The sequence below is a fragment of the Colius striatus genome, chromosome 8 (genome assembly GCF_028858725.1).
Source record: "Colius striatus isolate bColStr4 chromosome 8, bColStr4.1.hap1, whole genome shotgun sequence".
Classification (NCBI taxonomy): Eukaryota; Metazoa; Chordata; class Aves; order Coliiformes; family Coliidae; genus Colius; species Colius striatus.
In genome coordinates, this window is record NC_084766.1 from 25935002 (window position 1) to 25962857 (window position 27856).

General features: G+C 48.5%; 3 protein-coding genes across 5 annotated transcripts in view; 1 reads left to right on the forward strand and 2 right to left on the reverse strand.

Annotated features, from left to right (window-relative positions):
- Window positions 1-15492, forward strand: part of PDCD11 (programmed cell death 11) — a 28399-nt gene extending 12907 nt beyond the window's left edge. The window contains exons 19-37 of one of the 2 annotated variants that reach the window (XR_009819202.1): window positions 357-472; window positions 642-1159; window positions 1654-1716; window positions 2144-2252; window positions 2789-2878; window positions 3181-3283; window positions 3730-3907; window positions 4549-4605; window positions 5324-5446; window positions 5743-5865; window positions 6052-6247; window positions 6634-6759; window positions 7088-7231; window positions 8248-8498; window positions 9131-9299; window positions 9537-9690; window positions 10274-10439; window positions 11135-12031; window positions 15452-15492. Coding sequence is in view for 1 of the 2 variants with exons in the window: in XM_062001707.1 (XP_061857691.1) it covers window positions 357-472; window positions 642-1159; window positions 1654-1716; window positions 2144-2252; window positions 2789-2878; window positions 3181-3283; window positions 3730-3907; window positions 4549-4605; window positions 5324-5446; window positions 5743-5865; window positions 6052-6247; window positions 6634-6759; window positions 7088-7231; window positions 8248-8498; window positions 9131-9299; window positions 9537-9690; window positions 10274-10439; window positions 11135-11306 (2858 nt within the window). In the remaining variant the exon portion in view is untranslated. Of the gene's footprint in view, window positions 1-356; window positions 473-641; window positions 1160-1653; window positions 1717-2143; window positions 2253-2788; window positions 2879-3180; window positions 3284-3729; window positions 3908-4548; window positions 4606-5323; window positions 5447-5742; window positions 5866-6051; window positions 6248-6633; window positions 6760-7087; window positions 7232-8247; window positions 8499-9130; window positions 9300-9536; window positions 9691-10273; window positions 10440-11134; window positions 12821-15451 lie in introns of those variants that run through there. The other variant, XM_062001707.1, reaches the window with a different exon arrangement.
- Window positions 14439-19430, reverse strand: CALHM2 (calcium homeostasis modulator family member 2). Of its 2 annotated transcripts, none has more exons than XM_062001709.1 (3): window positions 19354-19430; window positions 16487-17474; window positions 14439-16403 (listed from the first exon to the last, which is right to left on the reverse strand). In XM_062001709.1, exons 2-3 carry the CDS (start codon window positions 17027-17029, stop codon window positions 15987-15989), a joined length of 960 nt encoding a protein of 319 aa, XP_061857693.1. In that variant the 5' UTR covers window positions 17030-17474; window positions 19354-19430; the 3' UTR covers window positions 14439-15986. The 2 variants fall into 2 exon arrangements, with proteins under 2 accessions (XP_061857693.1, XP_010206936.2); XM_010208634.2 differs by having other exon boundaries at window positions 16487-17036; window positions 19354-19377.
- Window positions 19431-22650: 3220 nt separating this feature from the next.
- CALHM1 (calcium homeostasis modulator 1) lies at window positions 22651-25849 on the reverse strand. Its single transcript, XM_010206542.2, has 2 exons — window positions 25301-25849; window positions 22651-23118 (listed from the first exon to the last, which is right to left on the reverse strand). The coding sequence occupies exons 1-2, from the start codon at window positions 25847-25849 to the stop codon at window positions 22651-22653; spliced, it is 1017 nt and encodes a 338-aa protein (XP_010204844.2).
- Between the last annotated feature and the right edge of the window lie 2007 nt (window positions 25850-27856).

Sequence of the window (27856 nt, forward strand, 5' to 3'; positions counted from 1 at the left end):
CTCAGCAACAGATAGACTGGTGATGGTCTTCTGCAAATGTTAGCACAATGTTTTTCAAAACCACTGTCACCTTGAAATTGTGTTTAATCAACCTTGTCTCCATTGTTTAAGATTACATCTTTGCAAAATCAATTTAGTTCTTCCGTGAAAACGTGAGACTTTTTGATTTGGGAAAAAGAGTCTGCTTTTTTCCTACCTTCTCACCACTAATGTTGGAAGAATCTGTTCTTTTATCACTATGGCCTTCAGGAATTAAACTGAACCCCATGTGATCCTTTCTATCTGTCGTGTGCCACTAGCTCAGTTGCTCAAAGTTCTTCATTGTCATCAGGATATAATCTTATTCTCATTTGTAGACAAAAATATTGTTCCTGGTGAGAAAACCAAGGCACTGGTTCTTCATGTGGATGTCCTTACGTCCAAGGTGTATGTTTCTCTTCGGGGAGAACTGTTTAAACAGAGACCCAAGCAAGTATGTGTTCAGTTTGGGATTTGTGTGTTTCTGTTTGTCTGGCAAACTGTAGGGGATTCATGAATTGGAGGGGGGAACAGGGGCTGATTCCTTTTATAGAACTGTGGGATGTAGAGTGTAGGGGATCAGAGTCACAGCAGGAGAAGTTACTGTCTTCATTTCTCTGTAGTGGCTCACAGAGTACTCCCAGCACTCTGCCATCGTGCAGCACATCTCAGAAGAGTTTGCCACGGTGTCTCTGTTGGAAACAGGCCAGCTGGCAGCTGTGCCCATAGCATCTCACTTCAACGACACCTTCCGCTTCGACTCAGAAAAGCTGAAGGTGGGACAAACAATCTCTGTGACCTTAAAAGTCGTGAAGGCGAGTGACCATGGAGTCTTCTTAGCAGTACAAGGCTCAGCAAAGAGGAAGGTTTTTGTAAGGGTCAGGAAGGAGTCTGAGACAGCAGCAGAAGAGATGACTGCTGTGAAACACTCGCTGTCCCTGGGGGATGTCGTTACTGGGACCGTTAAATCTGTCAAACCAACCCACGTCACGGTTGCTGTTGATGACAAGCTGACGGGTTCAATCCATGCATCCCGGATTCTGGATCAAGTACCCATAGGCTCCTTCCCAACATATACTCTGAAAGCTGGACAGAAGGTGACTGCTCGAGTCATTGGAGGCAGAGATGTGAATACTCACAGGTGGGAAAATGGGCATGTAATATTACTTCTTGAGGAATGGAAGGGCTGAAACAGTTACTCAATTCAGATGATCTAGGCCATTGCCTCTGTCAATAGATGCTGTTACAGTTACCTTTGCTGGACTAGTTGTGGCCTGAAAGGAAATCTACTATTACATTCTATCCCATATCCAGATTTCAGTGAATTAAGTCCCTACCTGTTTCACTGTATTTATCTTGAGTATAGGTTGCAAGGAAAAAAAACAGATGTCTAAACTCTTAAGGTCCAATGTAAGCCTTAAATACAAGTAGGATTTGGCCTGAGGGGCTAAATCTGATGGAGTATTTTGGGTACCTAAATTGCCACTGAAATAGTACTAGAAGAACTGAAACTGGAAGGCTTTGGTAGTTTTAAACAGCTTAAACTTGCTTTTTTTGCCAGTTAAGAGGGGTTACAGGTTGGTAACTGCGGCCTGAGGAGATCACGAGAAACTTTGAAATTTTCCTGTTCTTTAGGTACCTGCCCATCACTCATCCACACTTCACACAGACCATTCCAGAGCTCAGTATTCGACCAAGGTGAGTATTGGCCTCTGTGCTGTCTGCAGATGCTTTACAGACCTTGTATTCTTGTGGACTGCCTCCAATGTTCCTCTCATTTGTGAAGGAGATGGCTATGAGCAAGGACCTCCATGTGTATGCTGAGTGTCAAGGCCTCTTCTCTCTTTCACACTTAAATCTCACAGTACTCTTCTAGCACATAATTTCCTTTGAATATCTTTTTGGCTTCAGCTTCTGCCAGTCTGGACTCTGGCATGTCCATTCATATCAGAAAGTTTTCCTCTTGAGCCCAAAGCCCTGGGGAGGGGATGGGGATGAATGTCTGTCCCAAAGGCATTTTCACGTTAGTACTGCCTCAGCATAATTTCTTGGGTTTCTGACTCCTGTTCTCATCATTTGCACCAAAACTGTCTTACTGATGTCCTCTTTCTTTGCATGCAAACAGTGAAATAAAAGGGAAAGTCACAGCAATGCTGAACCTTAAAGAAGACAGTACTCTCAAGAAGCTTGGACTCTACAGTGTTGGACAGACAGTCACCTGTTTTGTCAAAAAGGTGAGTTCAGAGTCTTTCTGAGCAATGTGCTGGGGGAGGCAGCAAGTGGGGTGACCTCAGGGGCCTTAGTTCAGAACAAAACACTGATGCTACTGTAGTCTTCATCAGCTGTGAGAGTGGCCCACGCAAAGTGCAGTGTCTTATGGTGCGAGTAGGAGGAAGTCAGATTTTCTACACTTGATGGAGTTGAGCTGGCTCATCCTCTTCATTGTGTCTGTTTGTTGCCAGCAGATGTTTCTCATGATTTTGCACTCTAGCAAAAGGGCCTTTGACAAATTGGGTATGCCACCAGCACAAAGTAGACTCAGTGCTGACCCTCTGTGTGTGCTTACCTGTGAACCACAGCAGCATTGTGCTTGTTTAGAGTAGAAGCCAAATCTCCTTTTATGCTTGGTACAAGAGCCAAGGCTGAAGTAGTTCTTTCCTGCCTTAAAAATTAGCAAATCTACCAGGGAGGGTTGGTTTGTTTGGTTTGTTTTCTTTTTGTTTTGCTGAGGTATCATGCTGGTTTTGCTCATTAATTGATGTCTTCTCAGTATAACATCCTCAAAAATTGGCTGGAGGTAGAAGTTGGCCCTGACATCCGAGGAAGAGTTCCTCTGCTACTGCTATCTCTGAACACTAAGGTAAGAAACTGTCACAGATAAGCTGCACAAAGGTGTTTTTTTTTTCCATGCACATGACTGCAAATAATGACTGCAGGCACTTCTGACATCCATGTGAACTCATAATCCAGTACTCTCACTGACTATATGCCTGTAGCTAGTTTTACTCAGGGTAGCAAAGCCACTGAAGCAGTGCTGAGCTATCAGCCAAGTGTACACATCAAAGATGTATATAAAGTGTGACGTTTCATAGGAGAAACAGCAGTCAGAGTTGTACAAAGCTCATTTTCTGGTAACAAATGGAAATCTGTCTTTTCTTTCAGATCTTAAAACATCCAGAAAAGAGCTTCAAAAATGGCCAGGCAATATCAGCTACAGTGACTGGAACAGATGTCACTGAAACAAACCTCTGCTTGTCACTCACAGGTATAGTGAAGTCTTAACAGCAGGACCTCACTGCATGTGATGCTTTGCTCAGAGGTGGGCCTGCATTGAACCCTCAGGTGAAGATGTTCCCTTCCAGAGCCAAGCTGTAGGGCAGAATTAACCCCTGCAACCCTGACCCAGGTGTAGCAGCATGCAAGGCAAGAGAGATCAGACCTTTAGGCAAAGGAATTGCTTTCCTACTGTCTCAGACTGAAGCCCTCCTTTGAGCCCTTACAAACGTATGCCCTTCTGATTCCCTTCCTTGAACTGTGCAACTAGGGGACCTTGGCTGCAAAGGCAGACATTGCATTGAATCTTACCAAGAGCTACTGGGTTTGATATGTGACGAGGCAACCAAAATCAGCCTCACTGACTCATTACCACTGTTTCTTTGGTCGCATGTTTCTGGAGTGTTATGAAGTCCTCTTCCTCCTCGTTTTTTCCAGGAATTCAGTCCCTAGAGCAGGGCACTGTCACTGTGGGCATGGTAAAAAAGGTGACTCCACATGTTGGTTTGGCTGTTGCGCTGCCAGGTGGGAAGACTGGCAAAGTCAGCATCTTTCACCTGAATGATACTTATGTGGAGAATCCTCTGAATGACTTCAAAGTTGGCAAGATTATCAGGTCCGTAGTTCTCTTTCTTGTTCCCTCAAACTGTAAGGCTCTAGAAATATCCCCCTCTGGTGGCAGGCTTTTTGTTGCCATAAGATGATGCCAGCCCTGTAACGTTCACTCTGTAGATAAGAAGTAATGCTGATTTAGTACCTTGTATGTGTTTGGGTGGAAGTCTTGTATTTTCCAAGTGTGAAGAAGCCCTTTTTAGCTGCCTCCTTGACTGTGTTTTGGGAGTAGCTGCTCCCATAGCTAAGGTGCTGGTGAGACTGAGGGAAGCCAGTTAATCCATCTCTGCTCTGGTTCTGTGGGCTGTTTGGCAAGTTCTTACATTTGTAATGCACAAGCAGTGGCATTTCTCTCCTTCACAGACTTGTTGGAAAAGGTGGACAGTGCAACAGACAAGTGATTCAGCTGTAAAAATCTTTTTTGTACTAGCAATAGAGACTGGGTAAAGCAAATAAATGTTTAAAAAACCCCTTTAGCTGATTTCATGAAGTGTTTTGTCTTGCTGGTTTGTGTTAGCAAATGCTCCAAGGTGCAGAGTGGTTTGTTTCCTCTGAAGCTTCGTTTTGCTTTGTCTGTTTTTCTAGTTGTGTCATTTTTAACAGGTAAAAAAGCTTTTTGTTTTCTCCCCTTGCTCTGCCATGCAGGTGTTACATCCTTTCCAATGAGAATGGCAAAATCCATTTATCTCTCCGACAGTCCCGGTAGGTGTTGATCTCCTGCTAGTGAGGAAAAGGATAGTGAAATAGAGTAACTATTGGTTTGGACAGATCAGTGTGAAGTGTTAAAAGGACAAGGACTGAATTTTTTTTAAATGAGTGAGCCTTGTTCCTGCTTCAGAAAGATTGTGCTGTGTGTTGGCAAACATGGAGGTGTCTGACACTTAATGTAGAGCTCTTCACGTGGGTTCAGATTTAATTTCTATTTATTGTAGTTTCTAGACCTGACTTAACTTTTTTTGTTTATTTGGGAGGAATGGAGAAGTTCTACCATGGAATTTGAAATACAAATGTGTTACTTTTCAATGTTCAGCTGCATTTTAACCACTTTGATTAAACAGCAGGCTTAGTCCCCAATGTCTGTTAAAACTGAGCCTTGTGCTTTGTCTTCTCTATGGAACAAAAGTCCATATGGAATGAAGTATCTTAGAAATGAAAAAAAAAAACAAGCCAGTGCTGTGCAGAATTTTAGACAGCATTTTACTTTCCTCATTTGCTTAGTGTCAGAGGAAGCCAGGCTGATCTGTTTTGTTTGGCTTTGTTTACAGCAGCATGTCTATTCCTTAATGCTATGTATAGTTTGGCAAAGGTGCAGAAAATCCATTAGTACATTTGAATCACCTAAAGGAGTCTTTTTCTTTTCCAGAGCAGAATGTGGATTATTCACAAGAGTGCTTTAACTTCTAACCTCTCTTTCTTTTAGGCTAAATCCAAAGAGCAGTAGCAAAGTGGAGGATGCTGAAATAACATGTGTTAAGGATGTTAAAAAGGGTCAGCTTGTAAGAGGCTATGTCAAATCAATCTCTCCATCAGGTGTATTCTTTGGGTGAGTGGCATAAGAAAATGATTATGGGAAATGAGGAGCCTTGGAGAACTTATTTTCAATGTACAATTCTGGAATCTTGTTTGGGAGGATTTCTGCCGTAATGGCACAATGTAGAATTAGTTTCTTCCTGGGAATCAAGACGTCATTACTACTTTCTTGAGTCTGTGAGATTTAAGTAGGGAAGGTGTGTGCGTTGCTGTATAGAACTGGTGGTGCCAGATGTAGTTGCTGCACTTTTTTCTTTGTCTTTTCTCCCACTGTGGAACACTTATTTTTGGTTCTCCTTCTCTTCTCAGCTTGTCCACTTCTCTTACGGGCCGAATCCTGTTCCAGAATGTTTCCCCTTACTTTGTACAGAAACATTCCTTGTATGAAAAGTACCTGCCTGAAGGAAAGCTGCTCACTGCCAAAGTGCTTGGGTAGGTCCAACGTTCTTTAACAGGGGCCAAGTATTAGTAGAACAGAGATGGTAGAGGAGGAGAGGATGGAAAGAAGAAGGATAAAAACCAGAAAGCTTTGAAAGAAGTTTATAGCCTCACATTTACTATAAATGCCCTGATTATTTTTTTTCCTCCTCTCATGCTACTCCTGGCAATGCACCACAGTGTAAATGGAAAAGAAAAACACATTGAGCTCTCTCTCCTGCCTGAGGACACTGGGAAGCCAAGTGTCTTGCCTGAGTCCCTAGGCCTGCCACGGTATGGTGCAGAGGAAGAGAAGAGAGAAGCAGATGACAGGGAAAAGAGAGAAGAGCTTAAGCTGAAGACAAAACGGAGAAGAGGAAACTCTGAAAGTGAGCAGGTATGGATGCTAATGCTCAGGACATTGCAAAAGACTTGGTCCAAATACTGAAGGGACTGGGAGGATCCGCTAGGATCAGACTGAGGAGTTATACACACCAGGGAAAAAGTACCAAATACTAATACTTTAGCAAATATCAGAAACTATTTGAGTAGGAGTTAGCTGGGTTAGCAGCCTGGTTTTATTGTCTGTGTTGGCCCATGCTGTAGGTCATATAAATGAGCATAGGTTTATTCTCTGTTGTCTCTGTTATGTGGGAGAACAGTGGGGGATGCTGTTCCAGGGCACTACCCTGTCTCTGCTCTAAAGCTCTTTACCTTGTGAAGAATTTCTTTTAAGAGTCATTCCAGTTGTCCTCCATCATGCACTCATTCTCCTTGTTGCAGGAGGCGAAGCCAAAAAAGAGGAAGACCTGCCCAGCAGATGAAAATGACAGTGGAATTGAGGTGTATTACCGGGAGGAGGATGATGATGATGACCAGGAGGCAGAGGCAGCTAAAAAGAAATCTATGGTGAGAAGTTTAGAGGAGAATCTGAGCCTGAAATTACTTCCCAGCCCTCTTGAGATATGTTGGTTTTGACTTGGATGACAATCATTGCTGCAAGTAGAGGGGTCACACACTGGTGTCGGTGTCATCTGGAAAAGATCTGAGATGGATTGAGTTTAAATTTCAACAGAGGTAACCAGAGTTTAATGTTTTTGCTGGTGGACTTTTATGAGAAACCAATACTTTGGTCAGTACTGTCCAGAGAGAAGCCACAAGCAAACATCAGTTGTCTGATGTCAGTGTAAAACCTTCAAATTAAAATCCAGGGCATTCCCTGTTTTCCTCCACACAGATAAGGAAACCTAGTGAAGCTCCCAGGCTGCAAGTTTCCATGGGCTTTACCTGGGATGAGGACATGAATGCAGTGGATGTACCAGTGCTAAATCAGAAGGAAGAGAGCTCAGAGAGCGAGGAGGAGGAGGACCAGCAGTCAAAGGTACTGTGTACTGGAGGAGTCTGTACAGGAGACACTGCATGGTGGCTGTAATGTCATGTTTCAGCATCATGTCTGCACGTCTGTCTGTCCCATAGCAAAGCCTATTAACCCAAGGGAATACCTCTGACAGCTAATACACAACTTCCTGAACTGCTCCGGATGCTGGGCAGATATCTCTGAAGCAGAGGAGAAAAGGCCTTATTTTAGCATGTCTGCAAGAAAACAGGAATTCTCATGCTGACATGCCAAAACCCCCAATTATTTAGGGTCAGACATTTTCCTTAAAGTAAAATTTTTGTATTTTATGTCAACTGTAGTTTTTTACTTTTCTGAGTGTAAGTTTACAGGAAAACCTGGAGTTGAAAAATCTTTTCAAATTATAATCCTTTTATTTAGAAAAATGCTGAAAGAAATCTTTTATGCTCTATCTTTTTAGAAGAATTTTCCAGTGTGAGCATTTTGGCAAAATCAGAAACAAACTCATAAATTACTTTCATGTTTGCTCTTCAGAATTCTCCCCGTTCCTCAAATTTCACTTCTGTTAAGGCATGTCTGGTGCCTTGTGCCGTGGCACTGTCAGTTTCCAACTGAGACCTGAGTCACCCTAGTGATCCAGAAGCATACCTCAGTCTTGCAGAATATCTCCCCATGCATCCTGGATTTTTACAGAGTGAAGAGTGGTTGTGAGCACTTGTCCAGGGGGTAAGAATGAGAGGGAGAATTGAAATATGAATCCTGTAGCTGGGGTGCAAGGCTAGCAAAGTGTTTGCTCCCTCAGTGTATTTCATCAGAAGAAATGAGATTTCATGTACTACTGCTTTTCTTGGTGGTATGAACTGTCTGAAGGAGTGGGGTGTGTGTACCATTTTCCTCCTCTCAAACAATTGGCCTCATCTCTTCCTTTGAAAACCACCAGGCCTTGGACATACTGAGGTCTGGCTGTGTTTAAGCTGGACCTGCCTATTCCTACATGAAGTGCGTACTTTTCCCCAGTCCTCCTTTTTTTGCTGTTTCAGATGAAGAAACAAACAAAGAAAGAGAAGGAGCTAGAGAAGCAGAAGAAAGAGAAGGAGCTCTGCAAATTAGAGGCAGCTTTGATGGACCCCAGTCGACAGCCCCAGTCAGCAGATGACTTTGACCGCCTGGTGCTGAGCAGTCCCAACAGCTCCATCCTCTGGCTACAGTACATGGCTTTCCACCTCCAGGCTACTGAGATTGAGAAGGCCAGAGCTGTGGCAGAGAGAGCACTTAAAACAATCTGCTTCAGGTAAGAATGAGACTCTGTCTTTCTTTGCCTCAAAGGATAAATCATGGTGGGGCAGTTGCCACCATGTCTTCTCTCACCGCATCATCAGCGTGTGGCTGTATGTGTGGAGTGGCAGAGTCTGTTTCAGTGAGCTCAGGACTAAGTGGTAGCAATTGTCAGCTGGTCTGTTGGAAGTCTGGTCTGAGTTGCCACAGCTGACCTGCAGCTCATGAGCACAGCAACTCCCCAAGGTATCACAGACATACTTCTGAGCAGTCAGAAGGGTTTGGAAGAGCATAATGTTGTCAGTGATGTTGTCCTTTAATTAGAACATGCAACAAACTGTGAAACTCTTGTTTCCCTTTCTGTAAGGCTGCACCCTTGTGTATTCATTTGTCTCTAGAGCATGATTAACTATATTGTGCTTTCTTGAATCACCCTTGTGGTTTTTAGCTATAAACAACAGTGATCAAAAGTTGTAGTGTGAACCAACTGCTGTGCTGTTTTCCAGAAGTGGTATTTCAGTGATCATTATGCCCCTTCCTTTGTCCTGGAGGCAGGCTACAAGTTAGTGAGTCTTCTTAGGGTGGTTTGCAAAAAGCTGATGAAGACTGGAAAAAACCTAAATGTTTTTCTTCACATTCTGCTTTAAGGGAAGAACAGGAGAAGCTGAATGTCTGGGTAGCTCTGCTGAACTTGGAGAACATGTATGGTACAGAGGAGACACTGATGAAGGTCTTTGAGAGAGCTGTGCAATACAATGAACCTCTGAAAGTCTTCCAGCATCTGTGTGACATCTATGCCAATTCTGAGAAGTACAAGGTAAGATAGTGCCAGCAGGTCCCAGTATCCCAATCAGTCATGCCAGTAAAATCCCAGGGCTGGCTGTATAAGCTTCTAGCTATCAGATGTTAGCAGTTACGATTAACAGTGGACAAGTAACTATTGATACTTGCTTTTCTGTCTAAGTGTTTGGAGATACCTGGGCCAAGAGTAAGAGAGCTAAAGCTACAAGGCTTTATTATGCATGTGTGATCTAACCCACCTTTGCCTTTCCAGCAAGCAGAAGAATTATACCACACAATGCTGAAGCGTTTCCGTCAGGAGAAATCTGTGTGGCTGAAATATGCTTCTTTCCTCCTGAAGCAAGGCCAGAAGGAGGCCACACACAGGCTTTTGGAGCGTGCTCTCAAGGCTTTGCCCACCAAAGAACGTAAGCACTCTCTTCCCCATCCTTCATGTGGACCATGTGTTGAGAGGTCTGCAGTAGACAGGCTGCTCTCTGATCTCTCTGCCTGTGGCTATGTTTGTAATACGTGAAAAGTGCAGCCAGTTGGTGCTGAACATGCTGCTCTTGACTGTCCAGGGAGGGGAAATTTCAGCCTGAACATCAATGCTAAATCCTCCTGAAATAGAATTTGCTGTGACAGGCAAAAGCAGAGCACCCAAAGCAAAGTTGACTTAGAGTCTTACAGCCCTTTAGAAAAGTTCAGTTGGTCTAGTCCCAGCTTTGTGAAGCTGTTCGTGGATGCTGCAGGATGTATTTTGAATGTAAGAAGAAACATCTGTCTCATGCAGAGAGCTGAAATGGTAGTGAACTGTGACCCTTGTCTCTCCCACCCTGATCCCACCTTGTTCCAGAATCACTTTACTACAGAGCATTTTGTCTCTGGGTAGTGATGGTGCTGTCTCTGTGCCTGCCTCTGTTCTGTACAGTTGCCACTTGCTCTTAGGCAAGAGAGCTGTGATATCCCGTGATATGCTGTGATATCCTAACCTGTCATTACTTTTTCCAGATGTGGATGTCATTTCAAGGTTTGCACAGCTGGAGTTCCGTTTTGGAGACCCAGAACATGCCAAGGCCCTCTTTGAGAGCACCCTCAGCAGCTATCCCAAGCGGACAGACATCTGGTCCATCTACGTGGATATCATGATCAAACATGGCAGCCAGAAGGAAGTACGGTGAGTTGTGCTACAGGAGCCTGGGAAGGGGCACAGTACAGTGCTTGGAAGCAACAGCTGTAAAGAGCAGAGGTACCTTGCAGCATGAAGTTGAACAGGGCTTCCCAGAGCAGAACAAAAGAGAATTTCCATCACCTAGAGAAAGAAAAGTAGGGTGTGGGGAAGTGCTTATTCTCGCCAGGACTGAGGAGACTCCAGGGAGAGCCACAGGGCAGAGGAGGTCTGATTTCTAAGTAGTGACCTGTATGACAGAAACTAGAGGACTTGTACTGAGGTTCATCTGTCCCAGTGGAGGGATTGCCTTGTAGTACCTGAAGAGTGAGATCAAGCCCTTGTGTTTCTTATAACAGAAATGGAGAAACTTTTTCTTTGTTTTCTGAGGGTTGACAAGAGGAAGTCTGACTGACTACCTGCACTGTGGACCCAGCCACATCCACTTAATAAATGCAGAGTTAAATACAGGGGCTGGATCTTAGCTGAAGTTGACCAGTAGCTTTAGATTCTGCAAGCAAATAGAAGGCTTCGGTTTTGAGGTGTTGGCCAGTTGTCAGGCATCTCATTCTTTAGGCACTAGCACTTTGCAGCAGGTTGAATGTCACCCCTGCCCTTCTGCTCTTTGTTCAAAGGCAGGATACAGGGCTTGTACTGAGTGCTGTCACCAACACAGCGATCTCAATCACTTTGGTTTCTTGCAGGGACATCTTTGAGAGAGTCGTACACCTGAGCCTGGCACCAAAGAAGATGAAATTCTTCTTTAAACGCTACCTGGATTATGAGAAGAAATTTGGTACAACAGAAAGTGTCCTGGCTGTTAAAAGAGCAGCCCTTGAGTATGTAGAGAGCAAGAGTTCTCTTTCTGAAACCTAAATATGGTGCAGGTAAAAGCAGAGAGACTTGGCTGTCCAGGCAGTGTGGGAACTGAGAGGTGTTGAGCTCTGCTGTGAGTGTCCATGAACAGTGAATTTCTGGAGACTATTGGTCAGTGACCAAACCAAAGTGGAAAGAACAATCAAAGGAAAAGATTTGATAAGTGTTTGCAGCTTTGACCAGATGTTACAGATGATCCTAATCTGTTGATGACTTTGAAGACACATTTTTAAATATAGACTGTTTTATAATCAACACAAACATCAATTACTCCTGTTGTACTTTCCTGGTGAAATGATGTAGTTACAACCTACTATTTTTAAGTAAAATGATGTCTTAAAAATTGATTTCCTTCTCTGTCAAGATGGCAGAGAAGATTCTTGCCTTTCAGCTGAATTAACACTTCAAAACGTTTATCTCAAGAGCCTTTGGGCTCATAGAAATTGTGAGAGCAACACGGAATTGTGGCATAGTTGAGGTTGGAAAGGACCTCTGGAGATCATCTGGTTCAAACCCCTGCTCAGTTTGGGGGGTCAGCTAGACTGGGTTGCTGAGGACCATGTCCAGTTTGATTTCTCCATGGATGGACACTCCCCAGCCTTTCTGGGCAATCTGTTTCAGCATTTTACCACATGGACAGTAAAAAAAGTGTTACATTTAAATGGAATTTCTTTTATGTCAGTATGTGCCCATTTCCCCTTGTGCTGTCACTGAGCACTACTAAGGTGAGTCTGGTTCCAATTTTTTTACATCCTCATGTGAGGTATTCATACATGTTGATGAGCTCTACCTTGAACTTTCTCTTTTGGCTGAGCAGCCACAGCTCTCAGCCTCTCCATGTTGGGTACTCTGGTCCCATCTCATTTTCCTGTCTCTCTGCTACACTCTCTCCAGTAAGCCAGTATCTCTCCTGTACTGGGGAGCCCAGTACTTGACGTATCACCCCAGATGTCTCACTGTGCAGAGCAGAGAAGAGGGATGACATCCCTCAACTTGCTCGTAATGTTTTTCCTAATGCAACCCAAGATGCTCGTGTCTTCTTCAGCTGAAAGGGCATATGCTTGAAAGCCCACAGCATCCAGATGCAATGGACCTGCTGATTGTAACCCTCTGTCATAACAAGTTGTTAAGGACAGGGAAAAACAGTTATTTTTCAATAGATGTTGTCTCTTAAAAGAAATCAAAGAAAAAAGTGGGGTTTTGTGCTGAAAAAAATCTTCCCAATCTAAGCTGCTTGGAAAAGCCCAGGTAGTGTGGGTACTTACACAGGCTCTGTAACTGGTGTCAGCACCTTCCAGTCCATGTTCTTTTAACTCTCCAGTAAGATATGGATGTCATCATCCACATGTTCTACAGATGAAGAACTGAAGACAAAGGGAAAAGCAAGGTATGCGAACAACTGTGATTATCCCATGTAGACACTAGGGAGTGGGTGCCCAGCTTTGAAATACCAAACTTGAGGAGTCTTACTCATTATAAGTGCTCTGAACTCAAAACCAGAGCTCTGCAGGACCCAGCTCTTTTGCCTCTGTGAATGCCTAGCATTTACAGCATTTAACTCATTCCCGAGTCCATTGGGATCCAGGAAGTCATTCCACTTCTTGGCCCCCGGGGAGAGCAGAGTACTGTACTGAGATTGCTTAATGCTCTTCTAGAGGATGAGGCTGCTTGCAACATCGTGTATCAACTGCTGTTTTTTTTAAGAACATGGCTGCAGTGATGGTGGGTCTCTCTTTTGGATTAATTAGTTAGTAGAATATGTAAATAAGCATTACAATAGAAATGAAGATCCCTTTGAGGTATTGTTTCTCCTTGATTGCTGGGGCTATTACAGTAGTCAGCAGGGAAAATGAAAGACCTGTGTGTAATTCTGTGTACTGGAGAAGCCTGGTTTGAACCCATCTTGCTGCTGGGAAGTGTGCCCTAATAGGCAACCTGTAGGCTGCTGTGTGATGGGATTGTTTTCAGCCTCAGGAGGAAAAGCAGAAGAGAGTGTGAGCTTGCACCCTGTGTGAGCCACCACACTGGGAAGACAGGCATCTTTATTTCCTTCTTGGTGTTTCTGTGAGAAGCCTTAGCCTGGTTACTTGTGCTGGTGTGTAAAGCCATGTGGGTTTACATCCCTCCCCTCAGCGTTGTCAATGGGGGCGGATGAGTGACAGGGTCTGCAGGGATAGTCATGAGGATGCTGATGGGCTACGAGGTCCTGAAACCCAGGGCTGATACATAGTGGAGGCCATGCTTAGAGAGGCAGAGGAGAATATCCCCACTGTCTTCTCAGACACGCTTCTCCAACAAAAGGGAGGGAAAATGGACAAGCCCCTAGCCCATTCCAGCACATGGAAAGTGGCTGGAGTTAATGGAGAAGGGAGGTAAACAGCAAAAGCTGGTTTGTGCTCATAATTTATTCTTTGAATAAACAAATCCATTCTCAAGCGTGTTACATGCCTGGCTCCTTTCCTTTAAAGGAGGCAAGGGAGGAGAAGGAACTGGAGTAGAAGTGGTTCAAAGGAACAATGAGGACTATTGAGGAAGTAGGCAAAGGAAGTAAAGGAAGTAAAAGGAAGGCTGCTTTGTTTCAGCAAGTTACCTTGCTTCAGCTGACGTGTGTGCAGGGGTGGCATGTGTTTCTGCATGCTTCTGCTCCAGGGCCAAGGAGGAGAAATGCAAATGAACTTCTCTTTCATCTCAAGTTAATGCAATTTCATTTAACTTTCATCTGATAATTCCTGCAGATTAGCTGATGGTGAGGCTGGGAGCCAAAAGCCTTCCCACAAATGCAAGGCAAATCTGTGGAGAAGCTGAACAGGGATCCTGGGCTGCCTTGTCCATTAAGCAGCCTTTCCAGTCTCTTTGTGAGCGAATATACCCTCCAGCTCTTTCTTGTGAGTGGAGATACTTGTAAGAAGGTTTCTAAATATGTTTTCTATCCTTTGCTGCAATTGTGTATCCTGATGTACAGTATCTATGCTACTCACTGCAAGAGTAACTAAAAAAGCAGTGTTACTAACTTGTAATATGTGGCAGTACTTTAAAACTTCACATTCTGGGGTCATCTGGATAGAAGCAGATCTTGAATGTTTAATATAAAGAAAAAAACCTAAGTTCCCAGGCCTTGAGTTCAAAGAGAATGTTAAATAATGCCTTTTGTGCCCCCCTGAAAAGAAACTCAGAAGGCAATGAAAAAGAACTCCTTTAATAATTTATTTCAAATCTTGTCTGTAAGTCCCTCTGAGTTCTGTGGGTTTGGGTCATTCTTTTTGAATGACTTCAGGCTTTTTGGTGAATGGCACAGTGTAAAAGGAAGTTGCACAGTACAGTACAAGTAGGAAAATGAAACTTCATTGTCCTGCCAACTCTTGAAACAGTGTTGTAGGGCTGACATTGGGTATGTAGTACTTGAAGCCATACTCAGCACAGCATCGTGGTGAGGGCAGTAACTTTGTACCTTTCTGGCTTTGCTTTCACAGAGTATAGCCAAGTCCATCAAAGAGAGAGACCTGCTGCAGGGACCATTTAAGGCAGTGGAAAGAGTTTAAGAAAATTGTAGTAGAAGGGTAGGAAGAGGGCTGCTTCCCCTGTTCCATTCCTACTGTCCCTTCTCACTCCAGGGCTGCAGTCCCAGCGCAGCAGATGGAAACATGTAATGTCTTTTTGTCTGGCAACTTTCTCACCCCCTTTCCCCTGAAGAAAGATGCTCCACAAATAGAGCTATCTACCTACAATTACATAGTATATACACTACAGATATATATGTGTGTATATATACATATATGTAAAACTAATTTGGGTTGAGGTCTTGCTGCAACTGGCAGCCCAAACAAGCCAAACTCATCTGATGGTTGGATGAGAACTGCCATGAGCTGGTGGTGTGACTTGTTGGGGTATTGCTTCCTCTCAACCTCCATTGAGCCACCTTGCCCAGAAGCTATTCTGCTGATGGTGCTCTCTTCTGGGTTTATAAACTCATGGTTGTGACCAACTGGGCCAGGCACTTCAGCAAGAACAAACTGGTGTCCTGCCCAAATTCCTACTTGGTAATTACAGAGCGTCTTTCTGAATACCGGGAATATTGGTGATTCCTCCTGCCTTAGTCTCTCAGTTATTTGGTGTCCTGCTTATATTACTGACCCATTCCTTTCCAGGTGCTCTTCCATCCCCCTTGCCACAGGAATTTACCCACTGCTTCCCTCTTCTCCTTGTGCTGTAAAGCCTGTAAGGACTTGCCTGCATAACAGGTACCACACAACTGTGTAAGAAGATACTCATGTTAATGAAAGAAGTAAGTGTGCGGGATGGCTGGGGCTAACCCTGCCAGGGGGAGACCAGTGAGTCTGCAGGAGTCACGCTCAGAAATGTTGTGCTTCGCTCTTGCTCCCCAAGGCTTCTGCTGGTGCGTTAGGTGGCAGGGTGCACTGGCAGCCAGAGGTAACGTGTGCATCTGTTCCTTGCTCCCCTGGTGTCTCTGGGAGCAGCAGCGAGATGGTTGTCTGCAAGGGAGGAGTTTCCCAGTTCAGCATATTGCTTATCAGTCTCTACCTTGAGGCTGTTGATTTCTGTTCACCCACCGAGAGATGTAACCCTGCTGGGAGGAATATTCCCAGTGAATCCCTCAGCCACACACCGATACTGGTAGACATCCTAGGTGGTCTGGGGAACTGCTGCCAGTGCCTGTCTGTCTTAAGAAGCCAAAAAGAGCATTTCGTGGCCTTCTGGGCTTGGCCCATTCCCTTCCACCCCTTTGGCCCATTTGTGGAGCCGGCTGTAGAGAGGGAAGCCCTTGTTCTCCCTGTAGATGTAGACACCCGTGATGGCGTTCCACTGGGGGCTGGGCTGGACGCCCTCCACTGGGAACTCCTGCACCAGCTCCTTCTCCTCCTTGTCCAGCGCCACGAAGCCAAAGAATTGCTTCACATTCTTGGCCGCCAGGATCCTGGAGTGGACCTCGGCCGTGCGTCGGAAGAGCTTATCCTCGTTGGAGCGGTACTGGGTCCAGTAGGCCTCCTGCCGGTAGCTCAGTGGGGAGCAGCAGTGCTTCAGGCACTTGGTGAGGAAAATCAGGACAGCGACGATGCCGATGAGCAGCCAGCCAAAGAGCTGAGAGAGAAGAGAGAGGCTGCGTTAGGACACGGCAAGGTGGTCTTACCCACTCCATGGGGCTTTCTCCCCGGCGTGCCTACCTGGGACTCATATCTCAGCCTCCGCGTCACCTCTTCCCTGAACTTGGTGAGGTTCGCCGGCATGTCTTTACAGGGGAACCGGGCCAGCACGTCTGCCCCGTACTCAGCTGGGAACTTGTCGAGTGAGGAGGGCCTGACGAACTCGCTGAGGGCGCAGATGTAGGCCTCCCCCCGCAGCAGCGAGATGACTGACCAGGTGACGGGAGCCACCGCCGCACGGCCCAGGATGGAGCCGAAGAGCAGGAAGGTGGCAGCAGCAGAGAAGTTCTTGACGCCACGCTTGTGGCACTCTGCGACCAGATTCCAGGTGTGGTTGTTCAAGATGACACCAATGAGGAAGAGGGCCAGGGCCGGGACGCCGATGGCAGCCAGCCCGTAGATGTAATTGCGGGCAGGGGAGCAGGGGCAGTTGAAGGCGACAACTGAGAAGAGTTCCTCGCTCCCCACCGTGCCCAGAGCCACCAAACCATTGAAGATCATCACATCTTTGCTCTTGAAGAACAAGGAGAGGAAGCGGAAGTTCTCAGCAATGAGGGCAGCCATCTCGTCCCTGGCGGGGAGGAAGGTGTGTCCTGCGGTGGGGGGCCGTGCTGGCCCAGCTCCCGGCACCGAGGGACACACCAAGGGTGGCTGAAACGGCTTTGGGACAGCTGCTGTATGAGAAACTGCTTTGGCAGCACACCACCTTCACTGCTGTCCCTTCCTCCTGCCTGGCGTCCCAGCCTCTGGAGCTGGTTGCTGATACCAGGGATGCTTCAAAAAGGGGCCAAAGAAGGGTTCAGCCTAAGCAATCTGTGGGACCTCAGTAATTTCAGTGTCCCACTAAGCTCTCCAAGTGCGTCACTCCATTGGAAATTACCAACAGGACAGCTGTTTCTGCCCCTGTCATTTGCTCGGTCGTTGTCTTTCCTTCTCTTTGGTTTTAGTCACCTGCTGCAGAGGTGATTACTGTCAGTGCTGCTGCCGGACACTCGATGATCTCCCAAGCCTACAAGGAAGGAGGACGCTGTGTTACTGGGAGAACTGGACCAAGGCACTGGCACTAGCATGAAGCCCCAGCGCTGACACTGACTCATGCTAGCTCAGACCCACACAGCACGTGCGTGCTGGTGCCACGCTGCCTTGAAGGTGCTGTGGGTGGCTTTTGCCTCCCTCTTTACACCTGATGAGTTAATATTTAGTAACAGGCAAAGGTATGTCAGGGAGGCAGCAAGAAATGCTGTGACAGGGCCCAGCAGGTTTGGGGGCAGAGAGATGTAGCAGAGGAGGACCAGGCAGGAGCAGCCTCTGCTCACCCTTAAGATTCTCCCAACTCTTAATAAACACTCTGTGATTCTGTGTGACGGGTGAGGGGATGCTCAGGGACTACTGCTGCCAGCAAGAGAAGTCCCTTCCTGGGAAAGCCGAGCTTATCTCGGTGACCCGGGACACAATCACTAAATGCCAATATTGCTGTGTCAGCAATTACGTAGGAGTTTTTGCCACGGGCAGGTGTGGCCGGATGATCTCTGCCACAGTTTGGTTGACATAACCATACTCCCTGTCCTGGCACAACCTCTAACTCCTGGCCTGAATTTGACCACTCTGACCTGCACACCTCTGTGCCAGAGGCACTTCACTGCACTTCTCCTGTTTAGCTTCCCCCAGCTCCTTCTCCCAGTGCTGTACCGGTTCTACTGGGATGCCCATCAAGAGAACTGAGCTGTGTGGACAGCACACACTCAGGACCAAGCAGGGGATAGAAATAAGTGGGAGAGTGCATCCATGCCCCCTGCAGTGATGCCCATTCCCTCATGTCACTTGCAAGCTGCATTTAATTAATTTCTTGGATGACTTTCCACCTGTGCTGCATCCCCACAGAGTTTTATCTCAGGAAAGCACTCAAGCACCTTTCCAGCTCTGGGAGCCCTCACCCCCGTGCCAAGACCCACTGGGCTTAAGGGAACTGCCACGACTGGGGTTTGCTGGAGAAAGGAAGGACCCGAGCACCTAACTAACTGTCTGTGGCAGCTTGTACAGAGCTGTCAGCACTGGCACACATCTGGGGCTCCTGGGGAGCCCTGACCCACAGGAAGGCTGCCCACAAATCTGCCTCGATGCTGGCATTGCCCAGAAGCCAGCTTCGGCTGTGGAGACATTTGTCCGGAGGAGACAAAAGCACCTTCTGGCCTCTTGTACAAGGCTTGCTCATGCACTGTGCTTTAAATCATTACTGTACTTCAGTTTATCTGCTGCCCCATCAAATTCCTGTTTTGCCCCCTTCCTCCATGGGCCAGCAGAGGGGGAACGGAGGGGTGTGCAGAAATTCAGCCTCAGCTCCCTGCTGTGTCTAACCCCTGGCAACCCCTTTGAAGTCACTCGTTGATATTGCAGAGTTCAAACACAAGCAGCCCTTGATGTCTTCCTCTATCTTCCCAGTTTTCCATATGCAAAACTCCCTCCCAGCAAAGGAGACAGACCAGCTGAAAACTGCAGCCACGTGATGGGGAGCCAGGCCTCCATCTCTGGCTGCCGCGCTTTGTGGTACACCACGTTCACAGCCAGACGCTAAACCTCCAACCTTCCAGTGCATGTGCTTCAAAACCCTGTTATTAGAGTTACCGGCATCTGGCCCTGATAAACAAGGCCCTGCAACCCTTCTGCTGGTATTTGGCAACTGGCAAAGCTAAAATAAGAGCAGCTGGAGAAGGGGGGAGTATGCCATTTGCAGGAGGGAGGGTTACCCTTCCCGTGCTTGGTGCCTGTCTGGGAGAGAAGGGTGGGTAGGAGGAGAAAAGTTGTTTGCACATCATCTTTTAGCAGCCTCTTTTAAAATCTTTCCCTGAAACATACATGGAAGCAAGGGAAAAAAAAATGAAATCACTTACTTGAAAAGCTGTTGAAACCAGTTCTGGAGCCTCCTGGGCTCCTGGTGCGGCTCTGGCTGCAGCTCCAGGGGGTTCCTGGCAGCGCGCGGGGCTGTGCAGGAGTGCGGATGGGGCTGAGGCCGGCCTGATGGGCGAAGCGAAAGCAGATGAAAACAGACTTCAGAAGCTTTGGCAGCTTCCTTTTTGAGTCTGCAACGTGCCGTCGGCTTTTGGGAGGAGGGAGGAGGTTGTTCTGAGGCCCCGTGCTTGGGTGGGGCGAAGAGCAGGCGCTTGGCTTCTGCTGGGTGGAAGGCTGAGGTTGTGCCTTTAAAAAAAAAAGGAAAGGAAAGGGTGAGAATGAGTCACTGGAAAAGCCTATGGTGGCTTTTCAGAGCACAGATGCAGCTGTGTGAAGGCTGGTGGGGATGGCCCGGGTTTGCCTGGAGCCCGGGAGCGACGGGGGGGGGGGCCTTGCCGGGTGCGATGCTGGAGCCCCTCAGCCTCGGGGTAGCTACCACTGTCCCCAGGGGATGCTGGTGGAACCCAGCTCAACCAAGAGCAGTACCTGAGCTGCCAGGAGTCTGGGGCCACCCTGAGCATTGGGAGGTGGTTTGAGGGAAGCCTTCGGGCTCACAGGAAGGGGCAGAGACTGCTGGTTCTGTGCACGCGAGCCCGCTGAGGCAGCGGGGATGACGCTGGCCTGGCTGGGTTTTGGGCAGAAGCAGGAAGCTGCTGCTGTAAGCTCTGTGGGACGGCTGGGTTGCTCTCCCCAGCCGCTGGGCCCAAGCAGTGAGGCTGCTGCGGGGCGGTGGGGCGAGTGGGCCGGGGGGCCGTGCATGTGGGCAGTGTTGGCTCACTTGGCCAGCACCGTGCATTCCTGCCTGGCCCAGCTGTTCCGCTCGCCGCTTCCTCTGCAGAGCGCTTCCCCCAGGCAGCCGAGGATGCCTCACTTTCCCCTTGCGTCACTGCCTCCTCTGGCATCTGTGCCTTGGCTCCAGCTCCTGCCCAGCCTGTTGCAGAGGCTGGAGGCCCCCAGCCTCCCTCCCCAAGCCTCTGTGTCCCCGGGGTGGAACTCAGCCCTCCCCAGAGGATGTCATCAGCGCAGGCAAATCTTCAGCAACACCCACGTTCCTCTCTGCATAGAGCAAAGCTAGGCTCAGCCTAGCGAGGTTTTTGGACCAAGTCCTCTTTCTTACCCCTAGATCTGAGGTTCCTGGCTGGGTTTGTGCTGGTCCTGAGTGTCTGGGTGCAGTGCAGTCCTTGGCACTCCCACACCTCCTATGCCACCCAGGGCTGGTTCCCCTGCTGATTCCCCTCCTGCCTGGTGCCTGCTGACTCAGCTGGAGACCCCAGGGCTCCCTCCCTGCTTGGGGTGCTGCTCCTACATCCCAGGGGCCAGGTCAGGCTCCCTAACAAAGAGTCTCTCCCCAAAGGCAATGAATGACATCCCTAAAATCCAGCACACAGGGGACAACCTGCCTGCTCTGCAGGGACACTCTGTGACTTGATAAAATTGCTGCGAGGGGGCAGAGCTCTAATCCTAAAAGTCTAGATTAAAAGCCCAAAAGCTGCTTTGCAAATATATGCTGTTTTTTTCAGCCCTGCCTGCTGCTTGCCTTTGTGAGGACTCTTGAGTGCCTTACTGAGTGAGCCATTAACACTGCCCAACTGGAAATAATAGGAGGGAAACCGCCTTTATCTTTTAATCTCCTTTGCTTTGTAAATCAAGTTAATTTCAGGGCAGGTGCCTTAATTAAAGTTTGGGGTGTGAAAATTGGTGATAGATCTGTGTCATGCTCCTTTCTCCCGGGAGTCAGCCAGATTCAGTCTGCTCTTGACTATGGGCTTGCTAAGGCTCTCTCACAGCAGCTCGGAGAATTTCCTCGTCATTTTGGTCCTTTGTTCTCCGCTCCCCACAGCCTCTGTGGAGTTACACACCGATAATTAAGGTTTATGCAAACGACAGTCACCTCAGTTACCAGCCAGCCATAATAAGTTGGTTTGAACAAAAACTCGTCAGCAGAAATTTCAAGGGGATGAGCACTTTGAAAGGGACGCGGCAGGGATAAAACTTGTCTCTCAAGAGGGAGTTTCCTTCTGCATATTGGCCCTAAAATCAGGGCCATGAGGGAACACTCTTCTGGGCTGCAATTTCCATAGTCAGCTCGAGGGCCTGCCTCCCATCCTCCTCTGTCTCTATGGAAATGGATAGACACCCGGTGCTGTGTAGGGTTAGAGATGCGTCCCTGGCTTCTCCTTCCAAGGCCAGGGCTGGCAGTGCACAGACAAAACACCCCAGCTCACAAAGCCTCAGCACCTTGGGCTTGGCCTGGGGACCCCACAGTCCTTTTCATTGCATTCAAATAAAAGAAACATCAACAGCTTTTGTAAATAGCTTTTATATATCCTTGTGCCTGACCACAGGGCTCCAACAATAAGCCTGAATTATTTATTTGGCTCCTTAAACAAACACTCAGATGGGTTTTTAACATAAGTCATTGTGTCAGGGAGGAATCGAGGTAAAATTGCAAGGACAAACTGTCCTGCAGCAAATCTGAGGCAAGGGGTTGGCATAGCCCTCATGCCCCATGCTGCTCTCCTTGTCTACACACACTCTGCAAGGACCATTTCTGTGGGCTCCTCGTTGAATAGTACCCATGACACCAACCATACTGTTCCAGTCACATGTAATGCAATATGAGGCATCCCTTCACCCGCTTGTTGCTTGGGTCAAATTGATTTTACAGCTTTTCTTGACCTTGAAGATGTGTGTGTCTGTCAGGATGTAGTGTGTGGAGGGGTCATGGGGAGACTTTTGGGGTTTCACAGCTTGGCATGAGAATGGGGAACCCCCAACTTGTTTCCTCACCAGGGGGTTTTTAATATTGCCCAAACACAGATGTGCTGAGCATGTGGTGAAAGGGAGGAAGTTTTACACATGTAGTAGTGTCTGCCTTGGCAAGTGCTACAGATCAAACATGGTGCTTGGTGGTGTGGAATGCATGGCACCTCTGTCCAGCCATCACATCACGCCCTTCAGCTTCCTTGGGGTCATCCATCATGACTGTGAGCAGCCATCCCACTTGGCATGAAACTCATTGCCTGAATTACCGATGCTGTAGCATTGGATGTGAGAGCAGATGGGATTGCACTGGCACCGCCGAGCCCTTTGGGTGCCCATACCCCTGCAGCCCCTGTGGTGCTGGCCTTTGCTTCTGCCCAGACTGGATGCCCACCCATCTGCCCTCCCTGCAGCCCCTATCCCAAAAGTGGGACTGTGCTCTGGTGAAGCCCTGTACCCCTCACCCCCTGCACCCCTCACACGTGGCTGTAGTAGGCAGCCACCTCCCTTCGGGGTGCTGGGTGGTGTGGGGGGCTCTGCTCATGCCCAGCCCAGCCGTTGCTGTGGGGGAGGGCAGGTGGGTGGAGGTGCAGCGGGGGTTTGCACCTGTGCCAGCTCTTCAAGGCTGTGTTCATAGTGCCTTGGTCAGTGATGCCCAGGAGCTTCTCGATGGTGTCCCCCGCATCTGCAGGGGCTTTCCTGGGCGGGTGGCAGCGGGCAGCTGCCAAGTCTGTGCTCATGCCCTCGAAGAACTGCTGGATGCAGACCTTGGCAAAGCTCTTGGCATGCTCTGCACACGTCTCGTCGAACAGCTTGCGCTCGATGTCGATGTAGTGGGACCAGTACCTGCTCTTCAGGAAGGCAGCTTGGGTGAAGCAAGGCCGGAGGGATCTGACCAAGAAAGCCAGTGTGGTCATCAGCAGCACAAAGCACCAGCCCAGAGCCTGCAGGGATGAGGGGGAAGCAGACCTGTCACAGATAGGCAGAGCATATGCCTGGCACTTCCCAGGCTGGCACATGAGCCTGGCTCCACTTTGGGCTGTTTGGGGCTGTGCTTCTGCTGCAAAGAGGAGACCCTGTGTACTGTGTCTGTGTATCTCCGCTGAACTTTTGTTTGATGTACTCATATAGGCAGCACCTCCTCACTTAGAGAATCATAGAATCATTTTGGTTGCAAAAGACCTTTAGGATCATCAAGTCCAACCACTAACCTCACATTGCCAAGCCCAGCACTAACCCATGGCCCTCAGCACCTCAGCTACACAGCTTTTAAATATCTCCAGGGATGGGGACTCCACCACCTCCCTGGGCAGCCTGTGCCAGCGCTTAACAACCCTCTCAATGAAAGAGCTCTTCCTAATCTCCAATCTAAACCTCCCCTGGTGTAACTTGAGGCCATTTCCTCTTGTCTTATTATTCATTACTTAGGAGAAGAGGCTGACTCTTACTTTGCTACAATCTCCTTTCAGGTAGTTGTAGAGAGTGATCATGTCTCCCCTCAGCCTCCTGTTCTCCAGACTAAACTCCCCCAGCTCCCTCAGCCACTCCTCATTGGACTTGTTCTCCAGACCCTTCACCAGCTCTGTTGCCCATCTCTGGACACATTCCAGAACCTCAATGTTTTCCTTTTAGTGAGGGGCCCAAACTGAACACAGCACATGAGGTGCAGCCTCAGCAGGGCTGAGTACAGGGGACAATCACTACTCTGGTCCTGCTGGCCACGCTATTTCTGATACAGGCCAGGATGCCATTGGCCTCCTTGGCCACCTGGACACACTGATGGCTCTTGTTCAGCTCCAGCCTGTCCAGGCCCCTCTGAAGAGCCTTCCTGCCCCCAAGCAGATCTGTGCATCTGCCCAGCTTCAGGTCATCAGCAAACTTACTGAGGGTGCACTCAATCCCCTCATGCAGATCATTGATAAAGATGTTAAACAACAGCCCTCAGCACTGAGCCCTGGCACAACTTCTCACCTTGTATAGCATCAGCAAGCTGTGACCATAGGTAACACCAGACCAAATCCTGCAACCAGCCCTCAGTCCAACCTCTGATATGACTGTATCTCACCTGGGTCTAGAATTGTCTGTGTCCTTTGACTCACAGCTAACATTGTTCCAGATACTGCCTGGGTTTATGCAGCTGTCTAACCCTTTTCACAAGCTGTTGGACTTATTAACATCTACCGTGGGTGAGCAGAGATGACAGGCTCCCCTGTTAATGGGATCTGACAGGAAGGGTGAGATGAGGGCAGAGCTGGGACCAGTCTGTCTTGTTTGTCATTGGTCTCAGCTCAGGCTGCCTCAGGCTGTGCAGGCAGAGCTCATGAGCATGAGCCCCACTGTAATTGCAGCCCCCTAAAATAGCATCTTGGGGAGGGGGATATCTAGGTGACACCTCTTGTTTTGCAGCTCTCTGTGCTTCCCAGCAGCTGCAAACTTGGGTCTACCCAGGAAAATCCTTTGTGTCTTTGGAGAAGTTCCTGTGCCTCCATTTCTCTTAAGCCAGGGCCATTAATTCCTGTCTGCCCTAAGGAGGTCATGGAGAGAAGCCGCTTTTAAACTAGAGTACATGAGTGATCAGAGCGGGTCAGACTATCCTGTCCTCAATGTGGCCAGAAGCAGAGGGCTTGGGAGGAATTAAGCACAGGCCAAGCAGTTGGCAACACTTCTTCATTTGTGGTTCCCTGGGATGTTTAGTAAGTACATTCTGTCTGTTTCCTTGTAAGTGGCAAAGGCAAGTGCCCCAGATGGTTAGCAGCCAACTGTAGGCAACCAGTGGGTTACGAGGAGGGGTGATGGCCCACCAGCCACCAGTAACATCCATGTCAGCCCCTTCTCAACTTGCTTTATATAAATCTCTGTTTGTCCATGTGTTGTTGCCCTGTAGACCCAGGCTGTCCAGGCAGGAGAAGGGACTGAACTGTCAGGGGGACCTACAACCTCAGTCTGTGAACCACACTGGAGGTGTAACTCTCCGGAGCTGATTCTGAGCACCTTGTACCCCTGAAAAGTCACCAGCGTCTCTTCCTGCAGCTTGATTTCACCAAGAAGATCCCTTGAGAGAAGAGCTAAAGCTGGCAGTGCCTAACCCTAAATCACCAGCAAGAGCTCAGCCATGGTATCTCTTACCTGCGAGACACAGCGCAGGTACCTGACGGCCACTTCATTGGCGATGAGGTCTTGTCCATCGTAGATCTCCTTGCAGGGGATGCGGGCAAGGACCTTCTTCATCTCCATTTGGGAGAGGCCAGGGTGGCTGGAGTTGCCCAGGGTCTCCACAGGCAGTGAGGTGCAGAAGGCACAGGTGATGCACTTTCCATCTAGCAGTGTCACTGAGACCCAGACCACCGGGGCGATCATGGCCCTCTGTGCCATGGAGCAGAACATGTAGCGCAGGACAGCCGGGTCCTTCCCTCGCTGGCCCCGGGGCCGTCTCCACTCCTCTGCCAGCATGGAGACATTGTTGTTCAGCACAAAGCCCAGCAGGAACAAAATGAAAGGGGGCACCAGGAGGATGCCCAGCCCATAGGCCAGGTTGTAGCGTGGCAGGCAGGGGCAGTTGAAATCAAAGGCTGAGTACATCTGGGCGCTGGCGAGGGCCATGATCCCGCAGATGCCGTTCATGAAGGACTCCTGGTTGGACTGGAGGAACTGGAAGATCATCCGAAACTTGTCCATCTTCCCTTGATGCAATTCCTCTCCCCACTGGGGTCCAAGCTGTGGCCTTGGTTTACTTCATTCTTTCACATCCTTTCTTCAAAGAGGGGCATCAACAAGTCTCTGTGCAGTTCGTTGTTTCATTTGTGCACTCTTACAGCTCCAGTACTTACAGCAGTAAATTCAAACTGGTTTGGGTTTTTTTTTCCTGTTGATTTTGCTGCTTGCAAAAGGTCAGAGTTTGCTTCCTCCTGCTCTTCTCTGGGTCTGTGAGACCTGGGTTGTTTCTGGTTTGCTAAACCTGGCTTTGTTCTTCTGCACGTCCCAGTTTTGCAGTCTCTCAGCCCTCGATCCCCTTGGCTGGAGGGCGCAGGTGTTATCATGGCTGTGCCCTCCCCAGAGCAATCTGTGCCCTGGGCAGAACGGGGAGCTGGCTGGTTGGTCTCTGTGAACCTGTTTGCAAATACAGAAGGTGGGTGCTCCTCCCAGGACCCAACAGGATGCGGCATGTCTGCAGTGCCGGGCGGGATGCCAGAGCTTCCCCCTTCCCTCCACGTCTGCCTTGCCCCAGCAGCATCCAATGCAAGGCCCTGATGGGTCTGCCAGCCCTCTCCTCTGTATTTGCTCACTGGGAAATGACTTTTCTGTTTTATTCTGCAGAGGGAAAAGAAGAGAAAAGGAGAAAGAAGGAGGGGTAAAGCTCTCAGTCCTCTGGGATGTTGTATCGGTATTGCTGAGGTCTGTTAGTGGCTCCTCCCCATCCTGCAAACATCCATCCACCTTTCAGCCAGACTTATTAGATGCCACTTGTAGCTCCTTGTTTTTCACAGCCCTGTGCCCTCAGGCTTGCTAAAATATTCTTCAAACACTGGCTTGCATAGTCTGGCAACACCCAGAGGCACATAGTGCTTTTCCTGGCTTTGGGGTAGGAGGACAATAGTCCCAGAAAGGACAGAGGGCTGTAAGGACAGGAGTGCAGAGGATGTACTTTGCTCTGCAGGTGGGTCCTGCTGAGACCATCTGAGCTACCACTGCTTTCTTGGGAGATGCTCCCTGTCCAGAAAAGCTCTCAGATTCAGCTGTTTCCCTGAGATCAATCTTTTTTTTACTCACTTTCAGAGAGTATTTCTGAAGGGCTTGAGTGTACTTTGCTGTGAACAACAGTGATGGAGGCTGAATGATTTTCTTGTAGCTGCCTTGTGGGTGTAATCCCAGCCCCTTGATAAATTTGGGATATGAAGGAATTGGGAATACAAGGAAGATGTGTAAATGCTGTGCCCGTGACCTCTCTGGTCCAAAGGCAGCCACTGTCCCGTGAAGGACTGTGTGTCCCAGCAGTACCCAATCACCTGCAGGCATGGGATGGGCAGAACCCTTCCCGCCCATCAGGCAAGAAGGCACCAGCAGCCCCAGGGGATGAGGGTGCAGTGGAGCTGCTCCTATTCTAAAGATGACTTGAATCATGCTGAGAAGGGCAGAGGGAGGACTATCTGATTCAGCAATGTGCATCTGTTTCTCAGGAGGGGCTGGGGCTAGGATTTGGCTATCTGCCTTGACCTGAGGCTAAGATGTTTAAGGGCATACTGCCCGTGCAACCAGTGCATGGGGCAGGGAATACTGAGCCAGCCAAGTGCTGGGCTGGCTGGGCTGTATAGTGCAGGATTGCTGACAGTCCAGCCATGGCACCTTACCTGGGCTTAATAATTCAATCCAGTAGCAACATCAGGTGACAAAGACCCAAATGCACCTGAGTCCCTGCGCTTCATGCACCAGGAGCAGCCTGGGCAGAGCCAGCTCAGGTCTGTGGTGGATGTGTTCCATATGTGGGTACTGGGGTGCAAATCTTCCCCATCACTTCTATCTTGCTCCCAAGGTCATGGCTTGGTTCAGCTCGTTACTGTCAGTGCTGCAGATCCAAGGGCTTTCCCGTGCAGAGATCTGGTGCATGTTTGCCAGCAGAGAGCCAGCCAGCCAGACTCCAGCCCACCTTCCAGAACTGAGGCAAACACTGCTGGCATGTGATAGCTA

Coding starts and splice junctions, on each gene's coding strand:
- CALHM2 (XM_062001709.1), bottom strand. CDS start 17,029: ATGGCTGCCCTCATTGCTGAGAACTTCCGCTTCCTCTCCTTGTTCTTC. Junction 16,404..16,486: donor GGCTGAGATATGAGTCCCAG/GTAGGCACGCCG, acceptor CTTCTCTCTCAG/CTCTTTGGCTGGCTGCTCAT.
- CALHM1 (XM_010206542.2), bottom strand. CDS start 25,849: ATGGACAAGTTTCGGATGATCTTCCAGTTCCTCCAGTCCAACCAGGAG. Junction 23,119..25,300: donor ACCTGCGCTGTGTCTCGCAG/GTAAGAGATACC, acceptor TCATCCCTGCAG/GCTCTGGGCTGGTGCTTTGT.